A 12,240-nucleotide genomic window follows, 5' to 3' on the forward strand; every position below is an offset into this window, starting at 1 on the left:
AAGTTGAAGAGACCTTTAAAATTCAAATAATTTATTTATTTTTACTCACATCTTTTACCATCCACCCATATAATAAAACACGAGTTGATTCATGTGTCATATATTCTTCTATTTTTCTTCCATCTAATAAAAACCTTTAATATTCAAATAATTTACCTACTTTTAACATCCACTCCGTCCTCTAACCTACTCGTCTCGTTACCGGTATGGATATGAGACCGGTTTTACTAATAAAAATAAAAAAAAAATTGAAGAGAAATTAGCTGATAATCTTCTCTTTTTTGAATTTCATCTAAAATTAAATTATGGTATCACTCCTGATTTCGTTTAGCGACACTCACTTAATACATCCATATCTCTATACTTGAGTTTATGTTTAATATTACTGCATCTCATATTTATGTTTATGATATAATTAACTAATAATTAAAAAAAAGACAAGGAGCAGCTAGATTTAAATCCCCTGACTTTACAAGGAGCAATAATTCATGTTAGACAATATAGAAACAAAACCCATAATAATTTTACTATCTATAAAACACTATAACATCCAATTCCATTCCATTTATTCATCTAAGATACAACTGCTCAGAGTACCCCCCCCCTCCCCCACTTCCGCAGCAGCCTGCCCGGCTGTCCGCCCTACTGTCACTCTTCGATCCCACCACACCTGCCCAGATCCCTTCGCCGCCGCGGTCCGCACGATCGAGATCTGACGGTTCAGCGAATCTTGACGTGCCCACCACCCTGGACCTTTCTCCTCCTCTCCTGCCTTCGTCCCTCGGCCTCCTCCACATCGTTTCGCTCGTCGCCTCGCCTTAGCCACCGCGGCCGTGCAGCCCCTGACCCCTGGCCGCAGCCGTAGCCGCCGCCTCTCTGAGCCTCCCCCTGCCAGCCGTACTTCCCTTTTCCGAGCCGCGCGCGTCCGGCGACCTCGCTGCGCTCGGATCCGACCGTCGCGCCGCGTGGGGTGTCGTTTGTGCACTGGCCCTGCAGCGTGCGGCACCAGAGCCCTCCCCCACCCCCCACCCCGCCAGGTTTGAGAAGCACGAGAAGATTGGTGAGGAGTTTGTAGAATACATCATCTGAAGGTATCTTTTGCCCCCAAATCCAAATGAAATGCGCGCTCCAATTTGAAACCCATTTCCCAATTACTCGGAGGGTCGAAGTCGTTTGGTTGTTCGCGTGCCCTCCAATTGTTATCTTTATTTTTGTGAATCTTGCTTCGCTGTATGCATTTACTGCTCAAAAACCGTATCTTATTCTGTAGGATTTTAGTTCTTCTGGCCTCTGTCGTTGTTCCGGCTCGCTAGATCTGAGCCACAAATGCCATGACGCGGGTTTCTTTCCTTTTTGCGTAATTATTTGCGCCGTCCATCGTTATGGGATGAGATCTGCCGGATTTGTAGTTCCGTGCTTGAGGATGCAGTATAATCGACTTGCTTGTTTCTCTATTCAAATTGTTTGACTTTTGCTGTGGTTGCTTAGGATCATGGGTAGGCTCCGGTGGTGATTAATTCACGGCTGGATTGCTGGAATTTTAGGTTGTTTTCGTCTGGCAATTAAGGAAAGGGTAATAAAAGATTGGGTAGATGAAAAGGTGAACAGCTTAGTCTAGCATCGTCATTGTGGAACACGAAGAGAGCTGTCCTCCCCAGGAATGTTCGGTGGAAGATTCTATTCCCAAGTGATAAAGGTTGTAGCGTCATGGGTCATGCTCCACTTCGGCTGCAGGGTGATAGGTCCTCTTTGAATGCCTTGTCAAATGATGCCCGCTCTCTTTGAATGCCTACTAAAGTGATGCTCTCCTTGCATGTTAGTCATCCCTATTGTGTGTGTCTGATGTCTTTTATGCCCTTTTTGCAGGCTGAGCACCACACTGTTTCTTGGAGAGGTTTGTGACAGACTATTGGGGTGAACACACCCACATAAAAAGGAAGAGAGAGAGAGAGAAAGCTCAAGTGCTTGAAGTGTTTTACAAAAAAAAAAAAAGAGCAATGAGCTTCTGTACAAGGGCTTGTTGAAGGATTGTGCCATATATTTGTTAGGGATACATGTACACTTGACTCATGGGCGACTGGGTTATAGGGGCGTTGATAAACATTGTGGGGAGTGTTGCCATAAACTTTGGCACCAACCTTCTGAAATTGGGCCATGATCAGGTGGATATTGCATGTCTCTGAATTGTGCTTCTAGTTCTTCCTTTTAATTTACCGGGTATATATATGTTCCAGTGAGAAGATCAGGAGACGCACATGCAGCTGCCTGAGTTTGACCTGCTGGGTCAGCTGAAACCTAGTAACATATTTTTGCCTTACCGGATATAGATGCAAACACCCTTAGTCTAGATTCTTATTTTTTGCCCCCAAAAAAAAAACCCTGAACCCTAGTAACATATATTTGGGCTACCAGATGACCTGTAGCCGTTTCCTCTATAGCTTTCATGAGAAAATGTTGTATTAATAAAATATCATGATTGACTAGTGAGCTAGTCCTAATGCACTTGAGCGTGTTGTCAGCAATAAATTGTGCATTTGATGAGAAACTATAAGACACAACAAATATAGCTTGATCCCCCAGGCCAATTTTTGGTAACTTTGCAGCTACTCTTTGCTGTGTTATTTTAGCATACTGTTTGAATATATGCCAAACTTCCTTTCAAGTAAACACGATTGTACTGATATATATAAGCTTCTGGTGTTTTACTAGGCGGAACAAAGGTTCTGTTTTATTTGGCAGAACGAAATTTCTCATTGTTTTACCTCTGCGCCGAGCAACCTTTCAAACAAATTATATTATGTCCGTTTTATTTGGCAGAGAGAAAAGCTTTCCGCAATTAACAACAATGAAGGCAATGACAAATTTGTCCCAAAATCAGTTATGCATTTCCAGACTTGGAGAATAGGTAGTCCTGTCTGTTAAATCTTACTCTAATGCCTTTGGTAAATTTATTAAGAATTGCCACCTTTAATGTTAAATCTGCATTCAGGTATACTCTTTTTTGCTGTTGGGAACTGCCTCAACTTCATGTCCTTTGCATATGCCGCACAGGTTGGTTACGGTCTCCTCAAAAACAAATTCAGTTTAACATGCAAACATAATGATGATATATATGGAAAAGTCATTAACACTTGTGCATAGAGATGTCAAGAATAAAGCTCTTACAGAGAGTTTAGATTTGTACCCCGTTCTCTTGTCAATATAGGTGTATCTCTTTTTTCCTTTGACTCTCCAGTAAAAAGAAGCATATGCCTGTGCCCCTACAATTGCCAGTTTTCCACTTCCGCTTGCTTCTTAATTCGAACTAATAATACCATCAAATCATTTTTTTTGCTGTTTCAGTCTAGTGATTTAGTGAGGAAATTTATGGGTTGTTTAATTTTATTGCAGTCACTTCTCGCAGCTCTCGGATCAATTCAGTTTGTGTCCAATATTGCATTTGCCTACTTTGTGTTGAACAAGACTATTTCTGTGAAGTATGTATGTTTCTTACTTGCTGGGAACTGGAATAAAACTTACAGTAAATAAATGGAATCATGAGATTAATGAAGCTTTCCTTTGCTTTCCAGAGTCATGGTAGCCACAACATTTATTGTCTTTGGCAACATCTTCTTAGTTTCCTTTGGCAACCATCAATCACCTGGTATGGGTTGTTCCATATGCCATTTCTGCTATATATAGTCATTTCGTAAGATTAATTTAAACTTTGGTTACTTATGATCGTTTTTACTGTTTCTGTACTGACTGTAACATCATCTCCCTATAAGGGAACATCAAACCTTAACTGCAGCATATTTTACAATGTAGAGCTGTAAGCCTTCAAATTCACGTTTTCCTTGGTTCCTAAGTAAATTTGCTGATACTAAATGTTGGCAGTTTACACGCCGGAGCAGTTGATTGCAAAATACAGTAATTTGGTGTTTGTTCTCTATTGCATGTCTTTGGTCTTTGTGGTTGCATTCAACCATTATCTCTATAGGTGAGACCTTACTCATATAACCTCGTCTCTTCAGAAACATGGTCATGCTCTTCCTTATCAGTTTAAAAACTTTGTTGCAGGAGTGGAGAAACTATTCTTTCAAATAGTTCGAAAGACACTGCCACATATTGGAGAACAATGCTGCCATTTTCTTATGCTGTTGTATCTGGCGCTGTTGGATCTTGCTCAGTCTTGTTTGCAAAATCACTGTAGGTTATATTGTATTCAATCAAGATCCATGCATATATCATGCTGATTCTTTCTGATTATTTGGTTCTTACTACCATGTGCTGACTACCTTTTCGTTTCCTGTCCAGTTCTAACATGCTGAGGCTGACTATGAGCAGCAGATACCAGTTCCATAGCTGGTTCACATACTCAATACTTCTGCTATTTCTGTGCACTGCTGGATTTTGGGTATGGCCTATAGCAGGCACTAACCTAATGTATTGTTCCTGAGGCTATACATGCTATTGTTCTCTTATATTGTCGTCTAATTCAACTCCTCTTTGTCACAGATGGCAAGATTGAATGAAGGGCTGTCTCTCTTTGATGCAATACTGATTGTTCCAATGTTTCAAATTGCATGGACCTTCTTCTCTATTTGCACAGGATTTGTTTACTTTCAAGAATATCAAGTGAGTTCCTGTTTGTGTTAACAATGTGAATCTTGTGTTGCTGAAGCAGAAGCTGATTTGTTTTGGTTTGCCTTCATCAGGTATTTGATACACTCAGGATAATGATGTTTGTATCGGGCATGACATTTGTGTTTATAGGCATTTCCTTGCTAGCACCTGATGACAGTAAAGGTTTGCAAAATGTTGATTTTCAGCTTTTACACAAATATACATGGTTTTGACTCTTGGACAATTCTCAGGAGCTGACATCAAAGATGGTTCTAGTGCTACTCAGGACCCTGTGATTGATACAAACAGGTTCGTTTTCACTGACATTTAGCAATCTTCCAGATAAAAAACATTTAGCAATCTTCAACTTTCACTTTATTGCATTTTGCATTTTTGGTAAAGCACTTGTATCATCAAGTAAATGAATTTAGTTGTTTAACCTATAACTTGGACACTGCAGAATTGGAAAGATGCAGATGGAGGAGGCAGAAGTAGATGATACCAATTCCTTTGTAACTTCTGTAAAAGTAAAAGCAAGACATGTACTGCAGAAGGCAAAGGTGACTGGTTTTCCTTAGACCTGACTCTGTTATTGATATGTTACTGCTTGGCCTTTCTCATGTGATAATATTTGCAGTCTGCGTGCTCCATGTCACTTGGCCTTGGGGAGGAGACCATAAGCGCTTCTTCGGTGCTTGCAATGCCTATGGCCTCTTCAAGAACAACTGGCTTTAGAGGAAATGACCGATCAAAGTATGTTCCTTTACGAACTACTGATTGGAATAATCTGTAGCCGATGATGATCCATAGACATACACCACAGATCTTTACTTTTAGTGTTGCCAAGCGGGTGCCAGTAAAGTTTTTTGTTGCTTCCCGTGGCAATTGTTTGTTCTACGTCGTAGTTAGCTGTAACATGAGTGTATAGTCCAACGTTTTTCCTTCAAACCCTGTCCATACTCAGGTTGTAATTCTTGGAAACAGCTGCCTACACTACATGTATAAACACAGTGTTTGAATAAAACTCTTAAGTGATTCGATCCACCTTCCATTTGTTAAAATATTAAGTTTGCCTGTGAGTTGTGATCAGCTTCTAGATGATTGCAACATACTTTCGCGATCAGATCACAGTAGGAAGGAACCAGGCTAGTCTAAGCCACGTTCCAGCATGATGTGGAAAAAACTTCAGTAATGACCGAGGCAGAACGTAGCTTTCCGACAAGACAAGTTACCTGGTAAGAAGAGCAATATATATATATATATTGCAAGTTATGTATGGCTGGTGCAGGGCCAACAGGCAACAAGTCAACTGCTAGGACAGACTCGTTCAGAGCCGTCGGATCACGCGATCCACCTGATCCGACGTCTCTGAACATGCCGATTGCGCTGCAAACAAGTATGCACTGCATGAACAAATAGAAATGCAACAACTCAGTGTTGTCATTCAGCTGTGCCGTTGGTCCTTGAATCTGTAGCCTAGTTACTACTGTCTCTATCGATTACCAGTTTTTTTTTGCAGGCAATAACTTTGTGGTCCTCGAGGTCGGGAACACGGAGCTTTCTGGCAGCAGACGCAACCTTAGAAGAAGCTGCCGTGCAGCCTCCTCCGCGTTGTGGTTCCGATCCAAGTTGTGGCGCTGGTTCGTTGGGCTGCTGACCCGTCCCGTTCGTTCAGCGTCCCATCTGGAGCAAACGCAGTCGTCCTTCCCTCAAAGACTTGCAGGTCGTCTCCCGCCACCGCGTCATCCACCTTCTTAACCTCCCAGCTAACCATGGTGGCCACTCCCTCTCTTTGTGACTTCGTCTCATCACGCGTTCGCACACCAATCCTAGCTCACCGTACTCTTCCCTGTTCTCGCTCCGCTTGCTCGCTTTTCTTGCGTTGCGAGCTTGCAGGTTGCAATGGATCGTCTGCGCCGGCGGCCGGAGCCGGCGGCGATCGACATCACGTGGGTGTCGTGCCGCGGCGTCAGGTCGTCGCTCCCGTTCCACAAGCCGTGCCTCTACGCGTCCATCTTTATTACCTCGTCGTCCGCCCGCAAGAACGTCCACGGTCACCGCCGGCCCCACCGCGTGAAGACGCACACCGACCGCGCCGGCGGGGAAAACCCCGAGTGGGACGCGCCCCTGCGGCTGTACCTCCCCGATGCCTCGCCGCCAGCCCCGGAGCTGGAAGGGGGCGAGAAGAAGAAGGACAGGTCAGGCGATGATGGCAGCGGCGACGTCCTTCTGGTGCGATTCGAGCTCAAGGCCGAGGTGGCCGTCCTCGGCGACGTGCTCACCGCATCCGCCGCCGTGCCGGTCCCCGACCTCGTCGCCGATGGGCAGACGCGGCGCGTGTCGTACCAGCTGACGGGCCCCGACGGCAGGCAGCCCAATGGCGTCATCTCTTTCTCCTACGCCTTCCACGGTACAAACAACGACGAGGACGACGCGCACAGCAGCAACGGCGAGCCCGTGGCCACGCCACCTTGCTCCACGGCATCCAGTCCCGAAGCCCACCCACCGCCCTCGGCCGTGGCGCCACGACTGTACCCGGCGATGGAGTGGGCACTGGCGGAGCAAACACCCGTTTACCCGCCGCCGGTGACGTTGGCCGAGACTATCACGGTCGCGGACATGCAGTACTACTACCCTCCTCCCCCGCCGGCAACTCCAGTGGAGCCGGTTGCGGTCTACCCGCCGTTGCTTGAGACGTCGGCCCGCGGCGTGTACCCGGCGGCAGGGGAGCCGGCCGGCGCATTGTACCCGACGGTGGACCTTGCTCCTGTGAACTGTTATCCGCCAGCGCCGCTGCCACAATACGGCGTGGGGTGCGGGTACACGGCGGCGTCGGGATGGGACGACCGGTGTTTCTACAGTTGACGCCGTTGTTACGCGGATCAGGTTGACTGTTTCTTTGTGCTGCCCGGCCGCTTCCGTGGAAGGAGAGCTGGCCAGCGGCGTGTATTTTTGTTTTCTTGGTCACTAGCCGTTACCCAGTGCATCTTGTGTAGTTTATATTGACAACAATAATTCTAAAAATTTCTTACGATAAATACTTACCTTTGATTAGTGTATAAGTCCGATTAGTACCATAAAACCTGTTGGCTGATGTATCATTAATCAATCACTGCCACAAAATAGGAACTAATAAGGATCATGTTGAATCTATATTGATTCTTTCAAAAATTACGTGTCCCAAACACGTCGCAAAGGGCACATTTTGCGTCAGGTTCACAATACATATTGCGGATGGATTCTCTAGAGAAGTCCTTTGCTTTCAGTCGATTATTGCAAATAATTTCGCAAAGCAAATGTCTGCTTTAGTGTGGCAAACTGCAGATAGATGTAACTTATACGGAAAAATGGAAAAATAGACAACATATATCACCGTATTTGCTAAAAGAGATAACATATCAGCGTATTACAAATCTAGCACTCGTATTCGGTACCTCAAATTCTGAAAAACGTGAGCCGGGGCATATGTGCCAAATATGGGCAACAGTGCCGTATTCAGCACCTCAGGTGCCAAAAACGGAGATGCTTTTGGCGCTCGTCACTTTTGTCGCTGCTTTCGACGTGCGGTCAAGTCGTGTCATGTTGTCGTCACTTCATGTCTCTACTTTTCGCTATAAAATGAGAGCATCAACGCATGCATGAGTTGCAGCGCGAGAGGAGAGCAGAAGCGCGAGCAAAGGAGGAGAGGAGAGGAGAAGCAGTAGCGCAGTGCATGGAGAGGAGAGGAGAAGCAGCGCGAGGTGAGAAGTAGCAGCAGCGTGAGGAGAGGAGAATTAGCTCGAGGCGAGGAGGAGCAGCAACGCGAGATACAATAAGTATTTAAATTATATTTTTAATTAGTACTTGCAGTAATAATAGTAATTAGAGTATTTAATCCATTTAATTATATTTGTTCAATTATTTGCTTAGTTTGATTATATGAATCCGATTATTTGCTTAGTTAGTGTAATAGTAATTAGCGTGAATTTGTATAATAGTAATTAGAGTGATGTTGTGTAATAGTAATTATTTGCTTATGTTAGTAGATTGTATAATAATAATTAGCACGAATTTGATTAGTAAAAAAACTTGGGTTAGACAGAAATATTCGATTCAAATCATAATGCATCGACAAATTGTCAAATTGAATTTTTTAATTAATAGTGGTGTGCGTCGGTTTAATTAGTTTTTTTATGCAATCTATTAAAATAATGATGCACACATGAACTCCTAGCCTTAGTTAAATAAAAGAAGCTGCTATGAAGTAAAATAAAGGAATATTTTTAGTGTCTTGTACTCACCGTAGACACCATTACTCCCCTCAGCTAACTCAGCAAAAAAAATCTATGAATAGGTTAATAGTACAGTGTTAATTTATAATGAGATTGAGATCCGCTCAATATAACTTTCATGTTAGTTTAAATAATATTTTAATTTAATATTGAATATTAATTAATTTATTTTTATTCAATAATGGTGATTTAATTAGCATTATTTATTACTTACATATTTAGTATGTGTATCGTTCAAACATATAAGTTGTAATTTTATTAGATGTGCATTTGTTTAGTAGATACGATATGATTTTTTATATTTATTATGAAGAACGTCCCGCAGTTTTGCATGAAAGGCTCATAACAATTTAGAACTGCCAGCACACAGAGTTCGGTTGAGATATTTGATGACCTAGATGACCTTAAATCACATGTTATGAGCCTTTTGTGTGTAAACAAACAATCTCATACTGTTGTTCTGGAGGGTGTGCGACCACAGGTTGTTCCAAACAGCTCGGTCATTATCCATACATATGTTCAAGATGAGAAGGAACAATGCATGGGCTTTGTACTCACGCAAGGTATTGGAGGAGAACTTTGATATGAGGGTGTGTGTAAACATAGTGCCATGACTGGTGTATGGTAATGCATTGAGTACTGTGGAAGGATCAGACCAGCAGGTGATGCATAAAGAGGATAGAGGGCATGTCGGGGAGGGCAGTTTCGGTAGAGATGGAGTTAGAGTGGACCATTCTGATGTAGATGCAGGATGCATGTATGATGATGCTGGTGGTAGCGGGGATGAAGAAGATACTGACAATGATGACCCGGTGCTAGCGATCCAGTACTTTATGGTGCTGGTTTGCTGGATTGTGCCATCGTTGAGTATAACACCTTATCTAACTGGGGATACCACAATAGGGACATCCAGGTTGGGCAACAATTTCGTAGCAGGGGGAGGTCGTCCACTTTATTAGCAACTATGCCGTAATGACTAGAAGGGACCACAAGTGCGCTAGGTCTAACCATACGGAGTATGAGGTCAGGTGTTTCAAGCACCTGATTTGTCCTACTTCGTACGAGCACATAAGCCGAAATATAAGAGCTATTTTGTGATTAGTAAACACACCCCACATATATGCAGCGAAGAGGCTATTAGGAATGTGATCCACGCCATTGATGCGAGGTTCATAGCCCAACTCCTCATCACCCTTGTTTGCACGAACATTTGTTTGTCGCTAAAATCCATTATGGAGGAGGTGCAGACTAAGACGGTTATGCTGATCAATTACCACACCGCATGGTGAGCGAAGCAGAAGGCGTTGAAGATGCTATTTGGAAGCTTCGAGGAGTCTTACAACTATGCTCCGAGGCTATTGCAGAATATTGCCATGACAAATCCAAAGACTTAATGGGCGATGGCGGATGAGTCGATCAAGCTAGAGGATGGGTTATACATCACCACTGACCGATACCTTATTAGGCTATTCTGATCCTTTAGACAATGCATCGAAGCTTTCAGACATTGCAGGCCGGTTCTATACGTGGTTGCCATATTTCTGAGTGGCAAGTTTCATGGTACCCTTATGACAGCGATAGCGACAGATGTAAATAATCAGATCATTCCTCTCGCCTTTGCAATGGTTGAGAGTGAGAACAATAATAGCTAGTTGTGGTTCCTCACTTTGTTGAGGACACGTGTCGTGGGTAACATGGAACGAGTTTGCATCATCTCTGACCGCAACAAGTGCCTTCTGCATGCATTAGACGTGTTGCATGATAGCACAAAACTACTCCATTGCATGGCTTGATGTGGAGGGAAGGTGGTGCATGCGCCACTTGGGAGCGAACCTGTACACATGGTACCGCAGTAAGTCTCTTGTAAAGAGATTCAAAGGTTTGTGTTTGCAGAACCAGTAAGCGAAGTTCAACGAGATATGGAAAAAGTTAAATGAGACCACTCGCAAGATGATGATAGATCAACAAGAACAAGAGGACCATCTGCGAACCCAAATGGTTGGGGACAAACTATCGTCAGTCGTTCACATGCTACGTTTAGACAGTGGATAGCGGGGAAGCCGGTGGAGAGTTGGGCCCTAATCGTTGACACTCACAGTGCCAGGTTAGCACCTAGAATTTAAATGATCATATTGAATCCTATCTTATGCAAATAGACCTTCTAAAATTTTTGTATCCCATGTTAGGTACACCATCATAACAACGAACATAGCGGAGTCATTCAACAATGTCCTAAAGGGAGTACGGGGCCTCCCTTGTGTGCCATTATTGAGCTCACATTCTATAAAATGATGGACTACTTTCGGGACTGTGGTAATGCTGCTATGAATTGCAGCACGTGGTTCGCACCTAAGGTGGAGGCAATCTTATCCAGAAGGAGGAACAAGGCACACTTTCATCGGATGAGGATCTATGACATGGCCAACAATGACTTTGAGGTCATGTGCCGCTGTAGGTATGCTTCAGGGTATAGCGTAGGAGACACCGTGCAGCAATGTCAACTTGGGCCTCACGAGGCGTAGTGCACATGCAATAAGCTAAAACTGTACCATATCCCGTGCTCGCATGTCTTAGCTGCTTGCAGGGACATGGGTGGCAATGACGGATCATAGTACGTAGCACCGTACTTCACGATAGATGCATTGAGGAGCACATAGCTTTCAAAGATGCGGTCCTTCAACATCGGAAGTAGCTACAAAGCAATCGAGGAGCATACATGGATACCTTATCCCCGAGCACGACGCACGGATCCTGGAAGGCCTAGATCCACGAGGCTACAAGGTGATATGGATGAAGCAGATGCTGTTGATGACCTACGCAAGTGCAAACTTTGTAAACAACCAACCATGACAGGAGGACATGCCTGACCTGACAATAAACTATCATGCACTATCGAACTATAGTGTTTTAGAGTTGTTGCATTTATTGAACCATGAAGCTTGTTTTTCACCTATTTATTGAACCATGAAGCTTGTAACGTATTCTAATTTGTTATTCACATACTTATTGAACCATGAAGAGTGTAGTATATTCTTTTTTGTTATTCACATACGTATTGAACCATGAAGCTTGTAATATATTCATATTTGCTGTTCACCTACTTTTTGAACTATGTAGCTTGAAATCATTGTCATGACTCATGCTGGTCTTCCCAAGCTTCTTCAGCAGCGGTACAATGAGAACCATAAAGGACAGATGATTTTCATAGGGCAGCAGGTACCACAATTATATGTGCTTTTTAATTGCTAACATAATTTGCTACTAACACAGTACATGTATTGGATACCTTTTACAATTGCTTTCGTTGCGAGCTTGGAGTATCCACACAATTAAGGAGTTGGAACCTCGATTCCACGAGCCACTC

General features: G+C 43.6%; 2 protein-coding genes across 4 annotated transcripts; both read left to right on the top strand.

Moving 5' to 3' along the window:
* Window positions 1-612: 612 nt before the first annotated feature.
* Window positions 613-5,643, top strand: LOC133919006 (probable magnesium transporter NIPA8). 3 transcript variants are annotated; one of them, XM_062363182.1, is made up of 14 exons: window positions 613-1,091; window positions 1,867-2,162; window positions 2,710-2,905; window positions 2,990-3,051; window positions 3,391-3,476; window positions 3,570-3,643; window positions 3,877-3,979; window positions 4,060-4,188; window positions 4,297-4,396; window positions 4,498-4,617; window positions 4,698-4,788; window positions 4,857-4,914; window positions 5,066-5,165; window positions 5,243-5,643. In XM_062363182.1, exons 2-14 carry the CDS (start codon window positions 2,070-2,072, stop codon window positions 5,396-5,398), a joined length of 1,368 nt encoding a protein of 455 aa, XP_062219166.1. In that variant the 5' UTR covers window positions 613-1,091; window positions 1,867-2,069; the 3' UTR covers window positions 5,399-5,643. The 3 variants fall into 3 exon arrangements, with proteins under 3 accessions (XP_062219166.1, XP_062219168.1, XP_062219167.1); XM_062363184.1 differs by having other exon boundaries at window positions 2,818-2,905; XM_062363183.1 differs by lacking the exon at window positions 613-1,091 and adding an exon at window positions 1,100-1,742.
* Window positions 5,644-6,194: 551 nt separating this feature from the next.
* Window positions 6,195-7,643, top strand: LOC133919007 (uncharacterized). Its single transcript, XM_062363185.1, has one exon. The coding sequence runs from the start codon at window positions 6,508-6,510 to the stop codon at window positions 7,468-7,470; it is 963 nt and encodes a 320-aa protein (XP_062219169.1). The 5' UTR covers window positions 6,195-6,507; the 3' UTR covers window positions 7,471-7,643.
* Window positions 7,644-12,240: the final 4,597 nt, after the last annotated feature.

This window comes from Phragmites australis, chromosome 5 (assembly GCF_958298935.1).
Source record: "Phragmites australis chromosome 5, lpPhrAust1.1, whole genome shotgun sequence".
Classification (NCBI taxonomy): Eukaryota; Viridiplantae; Streptophyta; class Magnoliopsida; order Poales; family Poaceae; genus Phragmites; species Phragmites australis.

Excerpts from the sequence above, each read along its gene's own strand:
- LOC133919006 (XM_062363182.1), top strand. The coding sequence starts at position 2,070 with ATGGGCGACTGGGTTATAGGGGCGTTGATAAACATTGTGGGGAGTGTT. Across the intron at positions 3,477-3,569 it reads AACAAGACTATTTCTGTGAA|AGTCATGGTAGCCACAACAT; the intron begins GTATGTATGTTT and ends TTTGCTTTCCAG. Across the intron at positions 4,915-5,065 it reads CCTGTGATTGATACAAACAG|AATTGGAAAGATGCAGATGG; the intron begins GTTCGTTTTCAC and ends TGGACACTGCAG.
- LOC133919007 (XM_062363185.1), top strand. The coding sequence starts at position 6,508 with ATGGATCGTCTGCGCCGGCGGCCGGAGCCGGCGGCGATCGACATCACG.